Source organism: Aspergillus versicolor (assembly GCF_001890125.1).
Source record: "Aspergillus versicolor CBS 583.65 unplaced genomic scaffold ASPVEscaffold_12, whole genome shotgun sequence".
Taxonomy (NCBI): Eukaryota; Fungi; Ascomycota; class Eurotiomycetes; order Eurotiales; family Aspergillaceae; genus Aspergillus; species Aspergillus versicolor.
In genome coordinates, this window is record NW_024467535.1 from 4645 (window position 1) to 21436 (window position 16792).

At 31.1% G+C, this 16792-nt stretch overlaps 6 protein-coding genes across 6 annotated transcripts; 3 read left to right on the plus strand and 3 right to left on the minus strand.

The window, feature by feature from the left end:
* Positions 1-7623: 7623 nt before the first annotated feature.
* On the minus strand, positions 7624-9041 carry rps1 (40S ribosomal protein eS1). Its single transcript, XM_040808789.1, has 5 exons — positions 8967-9041; positions 8815-8899; positions 8741-8766; positions 8170-8671; positions 7624-8118 (listed from the first exon to the last, which is right to left on the minus strand). The coding sequence occupies exons 1-5, from the start codon at positions 8978-8980 to the stop codon at positions 7975-7977; spliced, it is 771 nt and encodes a 256-aa protein (XP_040672651.1). The 5' UTR covers positions 8981-9041; the 3' UTR covers positions 7624-7974.
* A 625-nt stretch (positions 9042-9666) lies between these two features.
* On the plus strand, positions 9667-10498 carry ASPVEDRAFT_46253 (transcription elongation factor 1 family protein). The gene is made up of 4 exons (XM_040813509.1): positions 9667-9827; positions 9913-9957; positions 10018-10156; positions 10212-10498. The coding sequence occupies exons 1-4, from the start codon at positions 9825-9827 to the stop codon at positions 10394-10396; spliced, it is 372 nt and encodes a 123-aa protein (XP_040672652.1). The 5' UTR covers positions 9667-9824; the 3' UTR covers positions 10397-10498.
* On the minus strand, positions 10408-11742 carry ASPVEDRAFT_46254 (uracil phosphoribosyltransferase). Its single transcript, XM_040813510.1, has 3 exons — positions 11351-11742; positions 10942-11300; positions 10408-10888 (listed from the first exon to the last, which is right to left on the minus strand). Exons 1-3 carry the CDS (start codon positions 11506-11508, stop codon positions 10713-10715), a joined length of 693 nt encoding a protein of 230 aa, XP_040672653.1. The 5' UTR covers positions 11509-11742; the 3' UTR covers positions 10408-10712.
* Positions 11743-12236: 494 nt separating this feature from the next.
* On the plus strand, positions 12237-14702 carry ASPVEDRAFT_201211 (WAPL family protein). The gene is made up of 2 exons (XM_040809336.1): positions 12237-12607; positions 12657-14702. Exons 1-2 carry the CDS (start codon positions 12418-12420, stop codon positions 14606-14608), a joined length of 2142 nt encoding a protein of 713 aa, XP_040672654.1. The 5' UTR covers positions 12237-12417; the 3' UTR covers positions 14609-14702.
* Positions 14703-14732: 30 nt separating this feature from the next.
* On the minus strand, positions 14733-15766 carry ASPVEDRAFT_343705 (uncharacterized protein). Its single transcript, XM_040810851.1, has 2 exons — positions 15100-15766; positions 14733-15043 (listed from the first exon to the last, which is right to left on the minus strand). Exons 1-2 carry the CDS (start codon positions 15421-15423, stop codon positions 14858-14860), a joined length of 510 nt encoding a protein of 169 aa, XP_040672655.1. The 5' UTR covers positions 15424-15766; the 3' UTR covers positions 14733-14857.
* Positions 15667-16400, plus strand: rhbA (Rheb family small GTPase rhbA; the record flags this gene model as incomplete). Its single annotated transcript, XM_040807738.1, has 4 exons — positions 15667-15727; positions 15774-15913; positions 15980-16108; positions 16161-16400. The coding sequence occupies 4 exons, from the start codon at positions 15667-15669 to the stop codon at positions 16398-16400; spliced, it is 570 nt and encodes a 189-aa protein (XP_040672656.1).
* Between the last annotated feature and the right edge of the window lie 392 nt (positions 16401-16792).

The window sequence follows — 16792 nt, forward strand, 5'->3', positions numbered from 1 at the left end:
TCTAGATATTATCTTTCTAATTAACTCTAGAATAAAGCTAGAAAATCCTTTTAATTATAATATTTTAATAATTTCTAGTATTAATCTTTTTTTTTATAGAATATTTACTATATTTAAGCCTTCTAAAATACTTAGATTAAGATAGAATTCTATATATTTTTAATATAATAATTAAATCTAAGTTTTAACTCTATAAAATACTAAGTTTATATATTAATAAATTATTTTTTAGTTATAAATAATTTCTTAATAGGTCTAATATATATACTAATCTAAATAAGCTATTTCTAAAAAAATATAAAAATAAATATCTAAATTATTTAAAGAAAATATTAATAATATAATTAATTTTATATTCTTATTAAATTAGAATTAATATATATTATATAATAAATTTATTAAAAAATTAAATCTTTCTATTAATATAATAGTCTTATTATAAATCTTTAAAAAATAAGATTATATATAATATAAAGTTTCTTAAAAGCTATTTTTATTAGACTAGAATAAATATATATATCTTACTTAAGTCCTTAAATATATAAATTAAATAATTAAATAATAGAATTAAATTCTTTAATTTAATAAAACTTAGATTACTTTAGATCTTTATAAATAATATTATATAATTAAAAAATAGATAAAAGATACTAATAGCTTATCTAATAATAACCATCATAATAATACCAACAGAAATATAAATAGTAATATTAATATAAACCTTATCTTTAAAGCTATAAATACCACCAGTAACTAGAAGACTGATAATATTAGATACTTTTAGTCTAATATATATAATAATATTTCTATAAAATATATATATAATACTATATATTATAAAGATATTTATATCTTAGTTGTAAGGCCTCTGCGAAGAATACTGAGTATTCGCAAGCTGAGTCAGCCTGAAGCTGACTCAGCTAGAGAGATATCTCTTCACTTCATGAAGGGTGTATACTTAGAACTTTAGTATTAATCTATTAACTATCCTTTATTCTTGAAATCTGGCTATCGTGATACTATATTTCTTATTATTAGGTGTATTACACCCTTTCACACTATTTGTAAACAACCCCAAGGCCAAGGACCTTATATTTATTAATTAAATATAAGATATTACTCTTTATAAAGATAAGAATCTAGTTAAAATTAATTTTTAAATATATCTTTATAATATTATAATCTAATAGTTTATTTTTTAATTTAATACTTTTAAAAAAATTACTATCTATATTATATCTTTTAAAGAAAAATAGATATCTTATTTACTTAAATATTTTAAGCTAAATCTATAATAAATATTATAAAAGCTTTATATAATATATTATATTTATATTAATATTTATACTAGTAAGACTACTCAGGCTTTTACTAAAAAAGTTATTTATTATTATTAAATAACTAAAATTAATAACTAATTTAACTAAATATTTATAATTTAGAATTATCTTAATACTAATCTATAGTAATATATTCTTAAATTAGAAAGTAATACTATACTTAAAATCTTTTTTAAAATTTTTAATTAAAAATAATATCTATAATAGAATCTTATTTCTAAGTATAATAGTTAAAAGACTAGCTATACTTTCAATTTAAATAATAATAATAGATCTAAATAAAATAAACTCTATAATTTATACTTTCTATAAGAATACTTTATCTATAATAATAATAGTAGATAGTTAAATAATCTTAATATTAATTAATAATATAGTTATCTACTATATTAATTTTTTAAATAGTAATATTAGCTATATTTTATTAAATTATAATACTAATATTTTATATATCTACTATACTTATAATTATAATATTAATAAGCCTATCTATACTAGATATAAGACTATATCTATCTAGTCTACTAAATTAATAATAATAAATTTTTATATAATAAACTATTTATAAATTATACTAATTAGATTTTTAATAATAAGTTTAATATTTATATTAATTTTAATTTTAATAGTAATTCTTAAAATCTATATTAATTCTAGAATTAAATAAATATTTATATTATTAAATAGCCTGCTACTAATCTTAAATATAATATTTAAAATTAATTTATTATCTAGAATATTAAATCTATATATATTCTTTTTAAATTTAATATTTATTTTATATATTATACTAAATTTTTTACTTAATAGAATAATAAATACTCTATCTATTATAGAGAATTTTAAGCTAATACTACTTAAATTATCTATTTAAATAATAAAGAAGATAAAACTTCTATTAACTATATTAATATATATTATATTAATACTAAATCTACTATTATATAAGATTTAATTATAGTAAAAAATATTTTTAGATTTATTATAATTAAAAATAACTATATCTTTAATTTTAATAAAAAACTAGATTTTATTATCTATTTTTACTATATTAAAACCTTTAAATTAAATAATAAGTTATATAAATATTTATCTTATCTATATATTAAGTAAGTTAAGTTTATATTTACTTATTATATTATCTCTATAATATCTCTATCTAGTATTATTATTATTAAATTTAATATTAAGAATCTCTCTAATCTATATTTTATAAATTTAGAGATTTACTACTATTTTAATAAATTTAAATATTATTAAAATCTTTAAAGAAAGATATTTTAATATAAATTATTTCTAGTTAATTAATAATACTAATTTTCTATAAAATATTCTAAATATTAAAATTATAAAAATTATAAAAGCTAATAAAACTATTAGTATTAATAGTATTAGATTAAATTATATATTTAATATATATATAAAATTTTATTTATACTTTTTTTTCTTTCTAGATACTAATATTATATCTATTTTTAAATATATTACTATCTTAGTTTATCTAGTTAATATTACTACTAAACTTCTTATTAATACTAAAATTATAGATTAAAAAAATATAATTATTAATCTTAGTTATTAATTTACTATTATTTATTTATATTAGAGTATAACTATTCTTATATATTATAAGATTAATAACTATATAAAGCTAATTAAAATCTATTTAATTAAAAAAATTAAAATATTTTTTTATATAAAGATTAAAATTTTTATATTTATAAAATTTATTATCCTGTCTGATAGAGATCTAATTTTTAAATTAAAAAAATTAATAAAATTAAATTTTTATATCTATATTTATCTAGTTAATAATAATATATTTTTTATTAAAACTTTTAACTTAATCTTTAAAACTATTATTTTATTTAATTATTATTATCTAGATATTATTAATAATCCTAAATTTATATTATATTTTTAGTTAAATCTAAAGTTATAAAATTAGTTCTAGTATATCTAGTTATTTTTTAATAATTTTTAATTATAGTAAAAAAATCTGATTTTAATATTATTTATACTACTTTAAAGACTAGTAATAATTATTTATACTACTAATATATTAAATAATTATTTATTAATATTTATTATATTTTTATTAAATATTAACTATCTACTAAAATCTATTAGAATATTATTAAACTACTTAATAAAAATAATATATTATTAAAATATATCTATATTCTATTTAATAAAATTATTATCTATATTAAATATTTTAAAGCTATTTCTTACTTTACTAAATTTATATTTTATTATAATATCTAGAGTATTAATATAAATATTAATTCTATTATTTATACTCTTAAATTTTAATAAATAGAAGTACTATTTAAAAAAGACTAGAAATATTATATATTTAAATCTAAAATATATTATATATCTCTAAAAGACTAAGCTATAATTAATAAAATCTTAGATTTTTTATATAAAGCTAGCAAGCTTAAATTTATTATTATTTATATATCTTCTAGCTATTCTATATTTATTATCTAGTATATTATATATAATTACTAAACTTAAAAGAATAAAGAAAAAGATTATATTATTATTAATTTATATAATATAAATAAAAAAGCTAAATCTAATTAATATTTAATACTAGCTTAATAAAAAATTATAAAACTAGATTATAATTATTAATATATTATTATTATTATTAATATTTATAAATTCTTCTACTAATAACTACTTTATTAAGATTATTAAAAATAATTTATAATTATTAATTATTATAATTAAAAAATCTTTAATATTATTATTATAAGCTTTATTAATTTTATATCTTATATCTAATACTAGATAGATTTAAATTTAATAAAATTTAAAGCTTTTTATTAAATTTATATTAATAATATAATTATTATCTCTAATAAATTTAATAAATATCTCTACTATTTAAGTTTTATATTCTAATATTTATAAGATTTAAATATTAAGATTAAATTTATAAAAATATTTATTAGATTTCTATTTATTTAATTATTTAGATAATAAGTTAATATTTTTAATTTTACTATATTTATTAAAAAAATTAAAGTTATTTTATTATTAAAATTTTCTATTACTCTATAAAATCTTAAATATTACTTTAAATTAACTAGCTAGTTCTATTATTAAATTAAATATTATATTATATAAAGTAAATCTCTATAATTATATAAAATTAAGCTTTTAAAAAATAGCTTATTAAAAGATTATATTTATTAAAAATATATAAAGTATACTATTATTACTAAATCTATTATTATTAAATTATTATTATTTTTTAATTTATAGAATAAGTTCTAAAATCTCTAGTTTCTTATATATTTTAACCCTAAAAAGTAACTTTATTAATATATTAATACTTTTTATATTATATATAGAGTTATAGTTTATTATATTAAAAATAAATATACTAATTATTCTATCTCTTTTATATAAATAAAGATTTTATCTATTCTATTCCTAAGTTATTTACTTATTAGTACTAAATATAATTATTAAGTAATTAAATTTAAAGTCTTTTATTTTATATAAATTATTTATAGAGTTTACTATTATATTAAATTATTAAAATATTTTATTATTATCTATACTAATTATTTATTAATTATTAATATTTTAAAATAATTATTATTTTAATTTATTATTATTAAAAATCTTAATTATTAATTAGTTTATACTAGTTAATATCTATAATAATTTAAATTTATTATTTATTATAAGTCTAGAAGAGCTAATATTATTTCTAATATTTTATTATAATTATTTTTAAAATTTTTAACTATAGTAAAATATATTATTAATATATAATCTTTAGATTTTAATAATTTATATATTTAAATATATTATATTTTTATAATTATTAAATTTACTAATAAGTTTAAAGAGTATTTAAAAAATAAATATCTAAATAATTATTATATTTTATTAATTTTTAATATTATAAGAATAGTATTAATACTAAACTTCTCTATATAATTAAAAATAATTTATTATATATAAAATACTAAAATATTATTAATAACTCTAAAGATAATATTATTATTATTAATAACTCTAAAGATAATATTATTATTATTATTAAATCTTAGATTTATATTCTTTATTTTATAACTTATAAAGTTTTTAAAAAGATTTATAATTAATATAATTACTAAGACTTTAAAAAATATATATAAAATATAAAAGATCTTATTATTTATAAAAATTAAAAACTTTTAAAAAAATATATTCTATATTATTTATTTTATAATATTAATATTAAATAAAAATATAAGCTTTATAATAATCTCTAATTAATTAATATTATTTCTATACTATTTAATATAATTATTATAGATTTTATAGTTATTTTATCTCTAAATATCTATAATATTAATAGTATTTCTTATATTATATATAAAAATAAAGCTAGATTTAATACTCTATTTATTATTATTAATAAATTTATAAAATATATTAGCTTATTTTCTAGTTAAATTATCTTTAATATTAAATAATACAATATATTAATTATATAATATCTATAATTTTATAATTAGAGAATATCTTATTATATTATTTTTAATTAAGATTAAATCTTTATCTTTAAATTCTAGAAAGTTATATATAAGACTACTAGCATAATCTAGTATTATATAACTATATATTATTTTTAAATAAATAATTAATTTAAATAAATTATTTAAGTTATTAAAATAATATTTTATTATAACTATATATTTAATTATTATATATAATTAAGTTTTTTATCTAGTATAATCATTATAATTAATAGTTTTTATAGTATTATAATTAATAAAATATTTTATTATCTATTATTTAATCTTAATTTATATATTTTCTAGTATATATTTTATTATTTTTTTAAATAGGATTTTAGTTTTTATTTTAATATTAAAAAATATATAAATTTACTTATATCTAAATAAAATAAATTTATAATTATTATTATATATTTATTTTATTTAAACCTGAAAGTTAAATATATCTTTATTTATATAAAAAATATAATTTATTTATTATTATTAATATTATTTTAAAACTAGAATTTTATTATACTAGATTCTTTATAATTATTTATTATATTAGATATTTTAGATATAAACTATCTAACTTATTTAATTTATAAAATATATATTTAATTATTTTAATTATTTAAACCTATATCTATAAATCTTAATTTATATAAATCTAAGCAAGTAAAATATTTTATTGTTTTTAATATTTATTTTCTTAAAAATCTTAATTATTATAAAATTAAATATATATTTAATTATTAAATTTATTTATATAGTTAAAATATATTTTCTTTATTAAATATTATATTTAATAATTAGGCTATAGCTCTAAATATAATTAATAAATTTAAAAAAAGAATTTTATTAATACTAAAAAAACTATTATTAAATTTAAATTATTTTATAATTCTAATTCTAATTATAATATTTAATACTTTATTTATTTATTTATTAAATTTAGTTCTAAGTCTTTACTATTTTATTTCTATTATTTAATTACTATATATATTTAATTATAGTAAAAAAGCTTATCAGGCTATTTCTAAATCTATTTTATTATATTTAATTCTATTATTATATAATTAATAAAATTATTATATTCTTAAAAATCTCTATATCTATAGTAATATTTATCTTTTATTATTTTACTATTATAGTATATCTATTATTACCTTACTTTACTTAACTTGAGCTAGTACTAATTTAGTTTAGCTAATAGTTAGTTAGTTATTCTAGACCTGCTATTTCTACCTAGCTGTCCGCTTCAATTAATCAATCATCTTTCCAAACAACTTCATTCCTATAAATTATAAAATTTATTTTATTTTATAATCTATTTTCTTACTAGATCTTAATCTAATTAAAATAATATAAAACTGAATAAAAAACTAGATTTAAAAATAATATTCTTATAATAATAATCTTTCTTATAATATTTTATAAGAGATTATATAAGCTTTATAAATATAATACTAAAGAACTTTTTAAAAAACTTTATTAAATTTATATAGGTAAGATATTAGATAATAATAGATATAGAAAATAACTATATAAAATACTAATTAACTTACTTAGAAGTAGCTTTAATTTTAATACTAGCAGAATTTAAAGGATTATAATTCTAGTAGGACCCACTATACTAATAAAACCACCGGGGTCAACCGGAGTAGACAGTGAGTCACGTGTCACAGTCTTGGCAGGTGTGACATACTAAGTAAACAGAATAAATAATAGTAGCACTGTAGCAGTATTCTCAGTAAATAATGCCAGTCTATGGACTCTGCAATACTGGTTATTGACCACATGCTCTATCTTATTAAAGACCGTATTTCAACTAACAATCAGCTAACCATACTTCCACAGATCAAATCATCACCAACAATAGACTATAGAACATCCTTCAACTGTCCCTAACATTTTTTTCCTATAATTTAAATTGACACAAAGGCAAAGGAAGTAGCCCTACAAGTCCGAATAGACATGCGACAAATTAAGAGGTACGAATATAGGAGAAAGTATCATTCACGTTGACATTGATTTTGGTTATTTTCACAGCGGAACAATCTAGAAAAATTGCCACGACCCTACAACAAAGAAGAGCCCAGGAACTTGCAGATTGTAGAATCTTAAACGGTCTCCAACACCTGTTCCTTGAACTCCCTCTCCACCTTTTGGCCTTTGTCATCGGTGGTTGACTCGCCATGTAGGTTGAGCAATGCACCGAGATCAAACTTGGGCGCCTTAAGAAGTTTAACCTTGCGGATATGGACCTGTATACTGATTAGCTGCAATCTCTACGATTTTATCGCCACAAGACGTACATGCTGGAGGGGATAGATTCCCTGTGTTGCCTTCTCGATTTCGCGGCCAATAACCTCAGGGATGAGCTTCGTCGTAAGCTGGGAAAGAGAACAGCTCGAGGCCTCCCGTTGCATAATTTCGGTCATCTTTTTCCTGATAGCGCGAATCTGGGAGGAACGAGCGTATGTGGTCTTCTTGATCTGGTTGGGACGTCTCTTGGTGAAAGCGATCGCGAATAGGCGTAGAAGATAGTCATCGGTTGTCTTCACGGTGACGTTGGCCTCAATAAGTGACTGCCATTTGCGAACAAGGGATCGTAGCTTGTCGGTAGTGAAGTCAAGACCGTGAAAGTTGGTGAGACAATTCTTTCCTTGGATTTCGTCAACGCGGAGCTTGACCTTGCGGAAGGCATGATCTTCGTCGTTTTGGAGGTCCGCGAGAGAGACTTCGAAGATGCGGCCTTTCAAAGAATCGTTCGCATTCTTAAGACCGCTAGTGCGGTTGACGAGAGTCTTCCCGACGCTTTCCGAAGACGAGTTAGTTCCTTTCCCACGATCATCACGAAGAATTTTCAGCTAGAACCCAACTCACTCTCTGGTCTGGAAGGTCGAGGGAGCCTGCTCCTTGTTAACAAAACCCGGGATCCAGGAAATCAGGTTGCCTACCTTCACAGAGTACTCGTCCTTCCTGGTGAAGGGATCAACAGTTCTCTTCTTGATACCCTTCTTGCCCTTCGACAAGCGCTTGTTCCTAGCCGTTCGTTAGCAACGTGCTGTTTGGGTTTGAGGCTAATGACTTTGGGCTCGAAATGTCGTACTTTCCAACAGCCATAATTGCGACTCGGTCCTATCCGTCAATAATCGAAGACAGACGAGAAGTTGACACCACGCAATTAGGTGGAAGTGGTCGAGTCGGTTCGTGCTGCTTGCCGCGGTTTCGACGGACAAGAAGTTGAGGGCAAAATCCCACAGAAAAGTTCGGTTAAGCGAGACACTGGCCCTATAGCTTCCTTACGTAATATGTTACCCACAAACCTAGGATCGCTTTATTGGAGAGGACTTAGTAAGTCACGTGGATCCCCACACCCACCGCTCGACCTGCGCTGTTTGCCTTCTGGCCTTTGCTTCCAAGCTGTGATTGGATTTTTGTAGACACCAGCTGACAGAAACTATTTTGTTTATGAGACTAAACTGAGAGGCATAAGGTCTTGTCTCAGATGCTCAAGCCAGACCCCTCGCCTCGAGATGTTATGAAATTTTTAAATCCACATTCGACGCCTTGATGTGGTAAGTTCACCACCCCCTGTATATTGTACATTAATGTTAGTAGCAGGGCTGTGGCACTCCCTCAACAACAATGATGTATCTACAAACTCTTACCAAAGGGTAATTTTTCGTATACGCACAATCAATCTCTTGAGGATGTATGTAGTACGAATACTCCCTTTGGTTGTTTCGCGTGCTCCCCACCTAGGGTCTGTTAAAGTTAGGTGGGGCTAAGCTGCAAAGTGCAAACAGCCCGCTTGCGAGCCGCAGCCCGCAGTATATGCACCATTTGCACCATTTGCACCCCGAGTTACCACCTTGCCGAACCTGATTCAATCAATGTAAGAGTTCCGGGAACATTTACAAGACTCCCAATCCTCGTTGCCATATCCCATCTGCATTCATCCAGTATGGTATGTTTAGCTCTGTTTGTTCTACCTATACAATTTTGAGGTTGGATAAATCCCGGAGTTGTATCTGATGCGTTATAAATGATAGGGTAAACGTAAGAAGTCGAGCCGTCAACCTCAGCAGCCCAAAAAGGTAGTACAAGTTTGAAGACAACTTCATATCATTTCGAACAGGGGCTGACTTTAGGAGCAGAGAGAGCCTCTCCCAAGCACGTTCGCATGTCTATTTTGCAACCACGAGAATTCGATTGTTGTGAAGTTGGACAAAAAGCTCGGACTAGGACATTTGTCCTGCAAGGTTTGCGGACAACGATTCCAGACGGGTATCAACTGTGAGCTCTGGAATCTCCTGATAAGAACGCGCTAGTATTAATCATATGCTTCTAGACCTCTCCGCTGCTGTCGATGTATACTCGGATTGGGTTGATGCCTGTGACGCAGTTGCCAAGGACACCGCGGATAGATACGAAGAAGGCGATGCCATCACCATGCGTTCTAATAACCGGCCCTATTCTCCAGGCGGTCAGGGTGTTGGTGTTGCAGAGCAGACTGGTCAATTTGATGAGGACTAATGGGGTTTTTACCGAAAAGATAAACAACCTACAATATGAAGACTCTATGAACGTCCACCCTGCTCTGCTATTCCCAGAAATCCAATGTCCTGCTAATAGGATACACTGCAATGTGGGCGTACCTCACCAATGGTAAGTATCGCTGCTCCGGCAAAACAGTTGATGCGATTTATGTCGGTCTTTTTGAGGGGGCCGTGGGCCGTCTGGGACGGCTCTTATAAGGTATAATAGCGGTCACCGAAATCACCGAGACCGGGAATTATATACCTATAAAGTCTTAGTATTAGAGGGGTTATCAAAACCCACTGGCGTGTCCTTACTTCTTTTCATCCAGACCTTGGTCGATAAAGGCCGTCACAACCCGTAGCCTAGGAAAGCGTTCGGCGAAATCTGCGACACCCGAGGGGCTTGCGATGAGGTTGAGGAAAAGGATGCGCTCTTCGGGAACACCCTTAGCCTTTAATATGTCGACAGCAAGTGTTGCGGATCCTCCTAGCTTATTTTAACCTTGTTGAACTCAGCACCGCTAGTACGTATTTGCTTACCCGTTGCAAACATTGGATCAAGCAGAAGGACCCATCGATTGGAGATGTCAGTGGGTAGCTTCTCATAGAAAAGTTTCGGCATGCACGTTTCTTCATCTCGTTGTATGAGAATCTTGCCTATTCGCACAGAACGGCAGCAATCTCTCAGCCCCTGTTCCATGGCCTCTCCAGCTCGCATAATTGAAACACCACAGATTTTCCCCTCGAACTTTACGCCCAGGTAAGAGCGACCTACGGGGGTAGTGACAGATTGCTCGACGACTGGGAGATGGTTGAGTCCTTCTTCTACCAAGAGGCGGATTATTCGGTTCGAATAGAAGATGAAATCAGCGCGACCGGTATTTTGATCTCTAATCATACTGCGGTATATTAGGCGGGCCTGGAGTGTGGATAATCCCGTGCGACTTACGTCAATAGTGCTATGAGTTGAGGGGTCTGAGGAAGAACATGGACGTTGTCGTAGGATATGCTCTTGGACACTGTTGCTGTGGGCTTTTCCCTATCAGATCGGTAAACTGGTCCAACACCTTGAGCCGGTGAAGGAATGGGTTCCGTTGTTCCGCTCATTTTGGCTAGGAGAATGATGCCTAGGTAGATGTAAAAAACAAGATAAAAATGAAGATGACACTGTTATCGTGGTGATGGGGTAGAGGAAGACGCAGAATACTAAAGGTCCCCAAGGGTAAAGCCGTGTCCAATGTTGTAATAGCGTTACTAGAATGGTTGAAAAGATGTTCAGGGGAATAGGTAATGGCTACACTGGAAGTATCAAAATGCAAACGAAGATAAGCTACTCCTGCCTCTGATCGCGTGTCCACCCAGCTAGTGTCGCCTGCTGAGACTAACTAGTTACTATGTTACGTATTACCTAACTTATCAATACTAGACTACCACGTAACTCCGTGGCCTGGTACGTACTGACTACGGTGTACTGGCGGCCCCATGGTCCATTGTTACAACTAGCAATGGTGAGCAATTAAATCACTTTTTACATAGTTAATAAGTGAAGATTACTATGGTCGTGAGGGAGTGCTTGGAGTCCATAGTACTTGGTACTTTGCGCAGTATAGGTAAATACAAGCCCTGAATATACCACGCAATATTCCCACCAGAGCAGGAATCGCTGACTTTTGTTCCTGGTTGATGTGCTGTTCAACACATGGGTAGGTTAAGAAACTTGAGTAACCTTCGGCGACAATATAGTAACTGATAAGTAGTCTAAATACCGAGGCCCCGTAGTTAGTTAGTTACGAGTACCAGTGTTAGTCATCATGTGATGAGAATGAGAGGCTGACCTAGTCCCCAGTTCTGGAAGAACGACATACGAACCCTGGTAACTTGGTATCTGGTATGGCCTTACTTCAAGGACACTGCATTCGGATATCATAAGAGGATGCGTGGAACACTGTGCTTTGCGTACCTTGCCCATATCATACAATCTAGGCCTCTTTATTCCTCGCACCCTGTCTACTCAGCATGTCGCAAAATAGGAAACGACGAGTGACGTATGGTAAATCACCCTTAAACAGGCTTGAGTCACATACGCAGGGATTAGGTGATTCTGCCAGAGCATCCACGTCTCGCATTTCCCCAATTAATGAATTAGCTACGTCAGCAACATCTTCTGTTCGAACGTCTCGGTCTTCCCGGCTGCTGAAGAGCTCAAGTGAGTACTCAGGTCCATGAGCACGTTGATTTACTCATAACAAAACTAGGCAATTCTCCGGTCACGAGAGGGGGGAACGAGGATGAGAATAAAGGAGACGAGCATATCGCCATGCCGCGAAAACGGAGGAAGTCGCTTCATGAAGAACCTTACATTGACCCTACACTACGCGGGATGAGCTCACATGCGGCTGCGTCCCTGGGTGTGAATCTAGGGAATGCCGGCCTGCAAAACAACATTAATTCCCCTCCAAAACACACCCATCGGGGCAAACCTTCGGGCGGCGGTGACACTTCTCGGTCTGCGAGTCCAGACACCACGCTTGAGGCCGAATCAATCAACCGACCAGCATATTCTTACTGGCGCTCTACCCGTCGACAGAAGCCAGCTTCTCAGCTTCGAGATGATCGTAAGGGTTCAAGTAGTTCTTTGGGTACATCTCAGAGGCTCGACTCGGCTTCGCCGCGGAAAAGATTGGTCGACTCGTTAGGCACTGCAGATAATGGAGGCAGTGGGGCTTTTGCGCCATTGTCCCATTATGTGCCTAAACCACTCTACTCCTCTGATGAGGTGGATTTCACTTCAGCAGGCCGGCGTCTTGATAGGGAAGCGTCCGAATCCAGGACATGTGACCCTGAGCACCTTCGAAGAAGCCCTCCCGCGCCCGTACCTTCTTCAATGTTGCGATCTTCAGGAGTTACTTATTCACGGCAGCGTTCATTTTTGAATGATTCACTTACTTTGACCGATCTCGAACACCATGATGTAAAGAACTCTCACGAATTCGAAACTGAAGCAGAATCTCTTAACGTACGCTCTTCGCGCATATCTCCCGAAGAGGATGATGCCCAGGATAGCAAACCCGTCCGTAGCATCCACGAGCTTCGGCGGGCTGGAGACAATGCCCGATTTCGAGAAGTCATCGACTCGATTTTTGAAGATATCGAAGACAGATATAGTTCAAAGTCTGGAAGATGTTGTGCCCTTGCCGAATTATGTGGCAAACTTTTGGATCCCCAGTTTGTACATCGTTTCTCTGAGCAGGGATTTGACGAACGTCTGGTGAATTGTACATTAAACGATTTGGATTTAATATCTGCTTCCCTTGCTCTCAGTGCTCACAGACTGATAATAGTCGGCGGCCATACTTCCCGCGTTTTTTCCGACTCTTTGTGGGCAAGGATCCTCGAATTACCCCCCGCAGTATTGGATACGGAGGACGATATCCTTATTTTAGCCCGAAAACCTTCGATTGGTCTTTCAAAGACTGCACAGGCAGCCATCAGGGATGTTCGGTCTCATTTATTGCCTGCCATGGGTTCTCTTTCGCCATGTCTGTCACCCCAATTGCTAGCACTTGAGTGCATCAAATCTTCTCTGGTCGTTCTCCGGGAGAGTGGGCATACAATTCACCATTTTTCTACACTATTTTTGGGCAAGTTGATCGATCTGATTGCGGAAAATGCCATCAAAGATCTAAATTCCTCAGCACCGAAAGACCAACTTGAGTTTCTGGATCGAATATTTCTGATTCTCGAGGATTACTCGGTAATATCGGGGCCATTTGATTATAATCATTGCCAGTGTTTCCATCGTCTTGTTCGATTTCATAACGTTTTAAGTTTAGATCATCGCGATCGAAGACATGCCTCGATGTCCTATATCCGGGTGATACTAAATCTTACTAACAAGGAGCCGAAACTGTGTGACTGCTTTGCAACCCCAGATATTGTCTGCGGGCTCGCGGGTATTGTTACTACAGAATTTCGGGATATTTCTAGCGAACTTTGCCACCAGGACGATGGCACATTGAATGAGGTCATTTTGGCTCTAGGAACCCTCATAAATCTAGCAGAGAAGACCAAGCAGTCCAGAGCTATACTTATAAGTTCCGATAACAGAGCAGTTTCTTTCTTTCGCCAGCTTCTCGAGCAATTCTCTGGCAGTGTTGGCACTATGGACCAGGTGAGGAAACAATTATTACCTATTGATGTGTTCTGACATTATATATAGGCACACTCCGTGGCCGATGTGCATGTGAATGTTGTTGCAGGATACCTATCCATCCTTTTGCTTACTATTTGCCTCGACAAGGAAGCCCGCCATCTGGTTAATGAATTCCTAACCGGGGGTGGGTTGGCATTGATCCTGTCAACAGCTGAAAAGTTTTTGCAGTACCATAGAGAGGTTGAAAAGGATACTGGCCCCACTGAGACGTGGGAGCAAGGAGAATCTAGGCTCACGACTCGACTAGGGCATATTATTGATCAAATATGTCAGTTGGAGGGGCTTGCTCATACGGTGAATAGAGGCTGAAAGGAAAAATTCCGCCGTTTTATAGTAGTGGGAATCTAATATATAATTCCCTGGTATCAAATTACTTGCTATTTGATACACCTTTGAAAATAGGGCCGGCTGGCATGTCGATAGAAGCTGCTAGGGAGAAAAGAAAAGGCGGGGGGGGGGGGACTATCAGATCATTGCCCCCCTGCTAGCAATTCTGGAGTTGAAGTGAGATAGGCGACATTTTCATTTACAAATCCGTTTTCGGTCGGGTCTGGTGTGCTTAAGTACCTATGACGCGGTCGCACGTCGCAACAACGGTCTACTCCCAGAAACATACTTCGTGGACATGGTATAAATACGACTTGGCTAAAAATGCCCGAGTCAATGCTGTTTAAAAGTATCATACTTTGTCGTAGCAGCCCCAGACCAGCATCGGATATACCTGTTCTTGATAGGTATGTTTGCGTGTGCCGGCAAAAAATAAGCAACATTCGTTCGTTAGCTCCTGAGCTGCTGGACGTTTGCCACATCCCACTGAGTCATCATCATCGGCACTGCACCGCTCCCAAGAGCTAAAGGTACGTATCCATTACTCTAACATTGTTTCCCTAACCCAATCGAAAACTCCCAGATCTCTTCATGATTTTTGCCCATAGCAGTTAGTATCTGTCCGCCGCGGCTCTGGCTAGCATCGCCGGACGCATTAATATCTGCAAGCGCCACGAGTTATCTTGTCTTTCCCCGATTGCTATCCCCTCCCTGGGCCCATGAAAATGCCCAGTGCACCAAAACAACGAAAAATAGCTATCGTGGGCAGTCGCTCCGTAGGCATGTGTCTACGCTCCCCGATTTTCTCTTTTCAGGGCTAATAATTTCCCAGGTAAATCCTCGCTCACGGTTCGGTTCGTTGAGCAACACTTCGTGGAGAGTTACTATCCGACGATTGAGAACACCTTTAGTCGAATTATCAAATACAATGGCCAGGACTATGCGACAGAGATAGTTGATACAGCCGGCCAAGTGAGGACACTCATGACGTGCTCGGTTATTGCAAAGCGCTAATTCAAAAAATAAAAAAACAACTAGGACGAGTACAGCATATTAAATTCTAAACACTTCATCGGGATTCATGGGTATCTAATTGCCTACTCCGTGGCGTCCCGTCAGTCTTTTGATATGGTAAGGGTCATCAGAGACAAAATTCTAAACCATTTGGTAAGTAGTCCACCTTTAACTTGCGTTTTTACTCTCAGCTGAAGTGCACCAGGGGGCAGATTATGTGCCACTTGTCGTCGTGGGAAATAAAAGTGATCTTAAACCTGAACAACGTCAAGTGTCCATAGATGAGGGCCGGCAGCTAGGGGAAGAGTTTCGTTGTGCGTTTACGGAAGCTAGTGCTCGTCTTGACTACAACGTAGCCAAAGCTTTTGAGTTAATGATCGGAGAAATTGAAAGATCACAGAATCCTTCACAACCAACTGGAGGGAATAAGTGTGCTCTGATGTGACAGACGGTCGACCGAACCAATAGAATGGATCGTGTTTTGCTTTTAAAATCGGCGCTCTCTACTCTTCTCCTAGTGTGTTTCAGCCAATGTTGATGCGCAACAAATTGATCTTGGAGTGTCCGCGGGTGACCATGTTTGGCTGTTACCGAGGGACCTCACTAATCGAATTACAGAACCAATTGACTTGGCGCCTGAGACGCGGGGGAACGGGGCTCTTGTTCCTATTTGATTAGAAACCTTGATTCTGGATGAAATGTTTGCACATAGTGCTATCTGATGTAGTTACCAACTGATTGAATTCCCCTCCAGCTGTTTTCAAACACACCCGGAAATGCGAAGGATAAATATTTGTAGAAGTCACAGGCGGCTTGTCCTCGAGGTAGTTTCCACTT

Coding starts and splice junctions, on each gene's coding strand:
- ASPVEDRAFT_343705 (XM_040810851.1), bottom strand. CDS start 15,423: ATGTGGCAAACGTCCAGCAGCTCAGGAGCTAACGAACGAATGTTGCTT. Junction 15,044..15,099: donor CTTCAACTCCAGAATTGCTA/GCAGGGGGGCAA, acceptor TTTTCTCCCTAG/CAGCTTCTATCGACATGCCA.
- ASPVEDRAFT_201211 (XM_040809336.1), top strand. CDS start 12,418: ATGTCGCAAAATAGGAAACGACGAGTGACGTATGGTAAATCACCCTTA. Junction 12,608..12,656: donor CCGGCTGCTGAAGAGCTCAA/GTGAGTACTCAG, acceptor TAACAAAACTAG/GCAATTCTCCGGTCACGAGA.
- rps1 (XM_040808789.1), bottom strand. Junction 8,672..8,740: donor TCGACCTTCCAGACCAGAGA/GTGAGTTGGGTT, acceptor GTCTTCGGAAAG/CGTCGGGAAGACTCTCGTCA. Junction 8,119..8,169: donor GAATCTATCCCCTCCAGCAT/GTACGTCTTGTG, acceptor ATCAGTATACAG/GTCCATATCCGCAAGGTTAA.
- ASPVEDRAFT_46253 (XM_040813509.1), top strand. Junction 9,958..10,017: donor AACCTCAGCAGCCCAAAAAG/GTAGTACAAGTT, acceptor CTTTAGGAGCAG/AGAGAGCCTCTCCCAAGCAC. Junction 10,157..10,211: donor ATTCCAGACGGGTATCAACT/GTGAGCTCTGGA, acceptor ATATGCTTCTAG/ACCTCTCCGCTGCTGTCGAT.
- ASPVEDRAFT_46254 (XM_040813510.1), bottom strand. CDS start 11,508: ATGAGCGGAACAACGGAACCCATTCCTTCACCGGCTCAAGGTGTTGGA. Junction 11,301..11,350: donor CAACTCATAGCACTATTGAC/GTAAGTCGCACG, acceptor AATATACCGCAG/TATGATTAGAGATCAAAATA. Junction 10,889..10,941: donor TGATCCAATGTTTGCAACGG/GTAAGCAAATAC, acceptor AAAATAAGCTAG/GAGGATCCGCAACACTTGCT.